General features: G+C 38.8%; 1 protein-coding gene across 1 annotated transcript; it reads left to right on the top strand.

The window, feature by feature from the left end:
- Positions 1-271: 271 nt before the first annotated feature.
- Positions 272-6198, top strand: LOC123409054 (OVARIAN TUMOR DOMAIN-containing deubiquitinating enzyme 1-like). Its single transcript, XM_045102047.1, has 10 exons — positions 272-740; positions 4320-4409; positions 4487-4540; positions 4644-4703; positions 4795-4878; positions 4974-5090; positions 5186-5241; positions 5312-5367; positions 5461-5567; positions 5835-6198. The coding sequence occupies exons 1-10, from the start codon at positions 327-329 to the stop codon at positions 6057-6059; spliced, it is 1263 nt and encodes a 420-aa protein (XP_044957982.1). The 5' UTR covers positions 272-326; the 3' UTR covers positions 6060-6198.
- Positions 6199-6922: the final 724 nt, after the last annotated feature.

The following is a 6922-nucleotide window of genomic DNA, read 5'->3' as shown; positions in this document are numbered from 1 at the left end:
AATGGTAAAAATGGTTTGAGATTTGGACGCATAGTTTAGGGGATGAAACATTTTAAAAATACAAATCTAAAAAAAAGGAAAACTTCCGTATTACGACAAATGCGGCGCTTGTTACAACTTCTATCATGAATTCATGTTGTGTAGCCGTTTGTAAATGGGCCGGTCCAGCCGTGGCCTCCCCTGTGCGTCCGGGCGCTGTTGGACGCTGAGCGCGTCATATAGGTCCTCCGCTTGGCACCGTCACAAAATCTCACGCTGTCTTCCCGTTCACCGAACCTTCCCGTTCCCCTGCCCTTTCCGTTTCCCGCCTCCTCCAACCGCATAGAATGGCCGGCTCCGGCGGCTCTCCCGACGCCGACTATCCCAATTGCGGCGGAGGTGGTGCCGAGGCCTCCAGGACTCCTCAAGAATCCGACGACCGCTGCTCCCCGCCCGCCTCCCCTCTCAGCACTCGCCCCTCCGGTCAGCCCCCGGGGACCTCGGTCGTCGCCAACGAGGGCTCCGCCTCGTCCTCCGCCTGGGGATCTGATGACGACGAAGAGCCCACAGACAGGTACAAGAACCCCGCCGCTCCGTCGACCAGCACCATGGGAGCGTCCTCCTCCTCCTCATCCTTCTCATCGGACAGCTGGATCGGCAGCGACCGTACGTACGGCGGCGCCTCGACCTCCAACTCTCTGGACGCCTCCAACCACATGGATTTCTACAGGGCCCCACCCTCTGGGTGGATGTATAATCAGGTACTGCAAGAAATCCAATGCGTTCTTGATTTGAAGAATTATCTCTGTCGATGCTTTGACCAAGAACGGCTGAATCTTCAATTTGGGAACTATCTCTGTGGATGCTTTGACGAAGAAAGATTGATCTTGAACCTGTGTCTTTCAATCTTTGATTGTGGTTTCAATTGCAACAGTGCACAGGCTTGGAAAGATTCACGAATTTAGGTTCTTGTAGGTGCCCATGCTTAGAAAGATTCGTCAATTTCGATTTTCTGCATCGTGGTATACTTGTCTAATGCCCTGCAAATATACAACCTACTCTCTCTTAGATAGCAAAAGGAAATGTAAGAGTTGATAGCTCTTATGCTTTCCCTACTTTCTTGCTAACTCTGTTGGGGATGTCAATGGTGCTTGTTCGTTTACATGGTCGGTCTTCTGCAAGGCTTGTAAAATCATAGCGCTGTTAAAGTCCTATATGATTGCCTCTTTCAGACATAAGTTGGAAAATAAATTAAATGTTTATATCTTGCTTCTGGACCTCTTTATATTCCATATTAAAATTTCCTACAAAAAAAATTCCATATTGAAATTTGCATGCTTCTGTGTGTGGAGTTGTGTTATTGATGAAAAGTTCTGGCTTTGCTCGAGCAAACCCATGATTTCTATCTTTGCATCCTTTTCTTGGAAGTGTACATAGCTCAGGTCGTCTTTAGAGTGTAGCAATTGTACTAATGCTAAATGGCATTTGTTCTTAGTCATTTCTTTTCATGGATTTCACATTTAGCAGTACATGTTATCTTTTGGCTTTATATGAATTTTAGCATTGTAAATTAGCCATGTGTAGAAAAATAGAATGTTGGCATAGATAGGCAGCAACAGAAACATGAATTGTCTGCACCTTTTTCTTTTCAAAAAAGGGGCAATTCCCTGGCCCTATGAAAATGTCTGTACCTGTGAAGGTTTCTTAGACTCACTAGCTGAGAATTTTGTTTGTCACAAATCTTGCTAATTTACATGTCAGATATTTATTATCCAACACTTTTATAATACCATATAAACTTAATATGAATTGTACCACCAATTTCATTGTTAAATATTACATTTGTTGGCCAGTTATGCAATGGCCACTTCTTCTTTTTGTTACTTTTTTACAAAGCTGATGTTTACAATCAACTCTTAGGAGTAAGGTTACCAGCACGAAATCTGAACCAATAGCAGATACTGTTATAAGATAAGGTGCTCTATAATGGTTTGCTTACTTTCTTGGTGAACTCTCGTCCATGCTTTAAATACTTAGTGCTCTTGAAGTCCCATATGCTTCGCTCTTTTAGGCATAAGGTGAAACTTTGTATGTTGTTTCTGCACTGCTGTAATTCTGTGGGTAGAGTTATGTGTCACTAACAGAGTTTTTCTGAGCTTGAGCATGCGGCCTTCCATATGTGACATCCTTTTTTTTTTGGGATGTGTGCTTCGCGCATGTCAATTTTAGAGTGTAGCAATTATATTAGTGCTACAACGCCAAATGAGATTGTGTTGCTTTTCTTTAGGGTTTTCACATTCCGTGAATCTGTACTAATGATCAAAATGTTGAACACATTATTTGTGTGCTTAGAAAAGTACAAGGCCATCTGAATGTCACAAACATTATCTGCAGATAAATTTAAATAATTTCCAGTAATCTGCTGAAACTAATTGGTTTCTGATTTGGATTTTGTGTGAATAATTTGATCATTAAGCTGAAATATTAGATCTTGTCAATGTCTTGATTTGAAGAATTATCTCTGTCGATGCTTTGACCAAGAACGGCTGAATCTTCAATTTGGGAACTATCTCTGTGGATGCTTTGACGAAGAAAGATTGATCTTGAACCTGTGTGGTTCAATCTTTGATTATGGTTCAGTTGCAACAGTGTACAGGCTTGGAAAGGTTTACTAATTTAGGTTCTTGTAGGTGCCCATGCTTAGAAAGATTCATCAATTTTGATTTCTGCGTTGTGGTATACTTGTCTAATACCCTGCAAATATACAACTTACTGTCTCTTAGATAACAAAAAGAAATGTAAGAGTTGATAGCAAATATTATGCTTTCCCTACTTTCTTGCTAACTCTTTTGGGGATGGCAATGGTGCTTGTTCATTTACATGGTGGGTCTTCTACAAGGCTTGTAAAATCATAGCGCTGTTAAAGTCCTATATGATTCCTCTTTCAGACATAAGTTGGAAAATACATTAAAATTTATATTTTGCTTCTTCACCTATTTATATTCCATATTGAAATTTCCTACAAAAAAAATCCATATCGAATTTGTGGTGCTTCTGTGTGTGGAGTTGTGTTATTGATGGAAAGTTTTGGCTTTGCTCGAGCAAACCATGACTTCTATCTTTGCATCCTTTTTCTTGGAAGTGTACATAGCTCTGGTCGTCTTTTGAATGTAGCAATTGTACTAATGCTAAATGGCATTTGCTCATGGTCACTTATTTTTATGGATTTCACATTTAGCAGTACATGTTATCTTTTGGCTTTATATGAATTTTAGCATTGTAAATTAGCCAAGTGTGGAAAAGTAGAATGTTGGCATAGATAGGCAGCAAGAGAAACATGAATAGTCTGCACTTTCTTCTTTTCAAAAAGAGGGCAGTTCCCCGGCCCTATGAAAATGTCTGTACCTGTGAAGGTTTCTTAGACTTGCTAGCTGAGAATTTTGTTTGTCACAAATCTTGCTAATTTACAAGTCAGATATTTATGATCCAGCATTTTTATAATACTATATGAACTTACTATGAATCATACTACCAATTTATTTTTAAAATATTACATTTTTTGCCCATTTATGCAATGGCTACTTTTTTTGTTGTTGCATTTACACAAAGCCGATGTTTACAATCGACTCTTAGGTCACCAGCAAGAAATCTGAATCAATAACAGATACTGTTATAAGATAAGCTACTCTACAATTGTTTGCTTACTTTCTTGGTGAACCCTTTTCTATGCTTGGAATACTTAGTGCTCTTGAGGTCCCATATGCTTGGCTCTTTCAGGTATAAGATGAATCGTTTTGTTGGTATGTATAAAATTCACCATCTCGTAGATGTCAAAACAAAATGTGAGTGACACCAGATATTATAAGTTCAGCTACTCGTGGTGGTTTCTGTAATTTCTTGCTTAGCCCATTGGAGATGTCAATGGTGCTTCTTCATTTACATGATCAGTCTTCTTTGCTTCAACTTCAAGGCTTGTAAAATCTTAGGGCTTTTAAAGTCCCACTGGATCGCCTCTTTCAGGCATAAGGTGGAAAAAAATTGTCTGTCTTCTGCACCTCTGTACATTCCATATTGAAATGTGTGTACTTCTATATGTCGAATTGTGTGTTATTAAGGAATAGTTTCGCTTTGCTCAAACATAACTTTGTAGCACACCAATATTTACAGTTCTGCACTTTCTCAAGTTTCAGCTTTTCTTGTAAAAGTGTTTTGTTTCCTACAGGCAAGGCCGAAAATGTAAACAGTGACTACAATCCTAACTCAGATTGAAACTAGGCATTCTGCAAGCCGTTCACAACTCTTCTTTAAATAAAATAAAAGTTTGTGTTTTTTTTCTTCAGATTCTGGAATCTCCTTTTTGGAGTCACGAGGCATGTGATGCTGTGAGGCCTTCTTGGAGAGACGAGTACGAGTACGAGGCTTGTGATGATGTAAGGGTTGCTTTTCAAATGCTTTGTTTAATTAATTATGCTTCAACATCCCTTTCTTAACCTCTTTGCACCTTCAGTTTTCTATGGTTTTGCAGGCATCACAAAATGGCTGCGAAAAAGTTCTTCAAAAGGTTAACTTTAATAGGATATTCTCTAATTTTATCATTGAGGCTAGAGATGTCAATTTGGGAAAATTGCATTGGTTTTACTAATTGAAATCTTGTTTTGGTGCAGGAACCTTTATCATCTCTACCGCATGAGTTTGAAAACGAAATTATGAAAGATAAGGCCAAAGTAATATGACTTGTGAACTGTTATATTTCTACTTGATTTGTGTTCTCACTTTTTCCCTATGTATTCTCATCTATTGTGTGCAATTCTGCAGAAGCTTTCGGCTAATTACTCTGAATATCGGAAAATACCTAGAGACGGGAGTTGCTTTTACAGATCGTTCATATACTCATACCTGGTACACTAGTATCTTGTCGCTATTTTTTTTCCAGATCTACACCTTAAAGTTCTTGGTGCTTGGTGATGATTAAATTTTGTCCATTGGGTCTACAGGAGCAGCTTGTGAAAGTATCACATGAGGAGGAGCTACGTTTACTTGCTGCACTTGAACCAATGTGGGAGAAATTCCAAAGGCTTCAGTTGCCCGGTTCATATTCAGATCTTCATAATGTAAGGCTTCCTGCATTGTTTCATCCACCAAATTTTTATTTTTGGACCACCAAGTGCACTTAAGTTATATATTAATAATATTGTAATTCGTCCAGGCTTTTGTGGGCTTTATACTGGAATGTATGGAACAAAAACAAAAACCGTCAGTAAGGTGGGCTTGCATTAACATTTTTGCAAAAAATAAACTGTGTTCTGTACTGAAGCTATAAATTTTGTTGCAGTGGCTATCAAGAGTGGCTTTTCCAGGAGAGTCAAAATGAGCAGAAGTTTGCGAGCAGTGAGAATATACAACAATTTTCTTAGTTATCTTGCCAACTTACTCTAATTTCCTGACTCCAGTTTTTTTTTTTTTTTTTTTTTTTGTCTTTAGTACTTTTGTATCTTCGACTTGTGACAGCTATTGAGATATGCACTAAGTTTGAAACGTTTAAGCCATACATATCCGACCTTGATCAAGGAGAGCCTGATGCAGTAGAGGTGAGTATTTCCTTTTGGTGATGCAGTAACCTTCTATGCATAATTGAGTGTTATGTGTCCATTCCCTCAAAAGAAAAAGTGTCATGTGTCCATTAGAAGAAAATGGTATTGCATTTCTTGTTTGCTAGTTATGCTTTGTGTGTGTGATGGAACTGCATAGTAGGAGCAAAATTTCATCATAATACTTATACCAGCAACTGGAATTGTATGTAAAAAAATGATGTGAAGTCCTCACTGTCAGACGCCTTATGTGTTTTTGAATTGCAGTACTGCCTGCGGAAGGTTCTCCCAGAGAAGGAAGATGCAGAACAAGTGAATCTCACTGCGCTCACCAATGTCCTACAGGTGTCACTCCGAGTTGTCAACATTGACGTTACACTGATTGCGGAACCTAACATCCACATCATCTACGAGTCACCAGATTCCTCGGTTCCTACTGTGACACTATTGTATAGACCAGGGCATTATGATATCATCTACGAGAAGTCATAGCTGTAGATTGTAGTAACAGATATCATATGACATGTCGCAGGAGAGTTGTTGGCCGCGTTGCGATATACTCTATACATGTTAATAACTCTTGTTGTGTACATCAGCTGCACATATGCATTATTACTGTTTTCCTTCCTTATATATTTGTAGTGAAAAATGTTGCATCAGCTGCACATATGCATTGGTACTGATGTACCACTGTTTTTTTGCCATTCTCTAAAAATAGCAATAGCATATGACCTTTTGTTTCTTCCAAAATACCCCTCAGTTCTCTAATATACCCAAAAAAACATGTCCATTTGTTTTCAACATATTGTGCTAGTCAACTCTGGACATGTTTGTTTGAGCCAATTATGGAAGTCTGATCCTTGTAGCAACCAATTATGGCGGTTTGATGTTGTGGATAATTCTGCTTTATATTGCCATTTAATCGTTGTTGAAACTTACATGTCATAAATACTAGTAGAATCCTGTCAAAACTTCTGCTGGAATGAGCAGCAAGTAGGTACTACTTCATTTTTCTTGCCAAAACATGAGCTGCACAACTTCATTTTTCTTTGTTATGATGGGTGAAGAGGTGAACATGTGATGGCAAAGTGTATCTTCGGTTGATGACCGAAACGAATACTATTGTTTTTCGCCATGACCCAAACTTTACTCTTGCTTGGGTTGGCCATGCCTATGCTGTTTATACAACTTAGGCCATTTCTAATCTATCTCCTAAAAATAACGGAGTATCTGGTGGAGTAAAATCTTGGTGGGACTCCACTAAGATTTGAACGGACCTAGCCGGTCCACTATATATAATGGAGTACTTTTTTTTATTTGCATCTGATTTTGGGCTACCGAAACACATTTCTTTG

This window comes from Hordeum vulgare, chromosome 7H, assembly GCF_904849725.1.
Source record: "Hordeum vulgare subsp. vulgare chromosome 7H, MorexV3_pseudomolecules_assembly, whole genome shotgun sequence".
Lineage (NCBI taxonomy): Eukaryota > Viridiplantae > Streptophyta > Magnoliopsida > Poales > Poaceae > Hordeum > Hordeum vulgare.
This window is presented reverse-complemented; position numbering and strand designations above follow the sequence as displayed.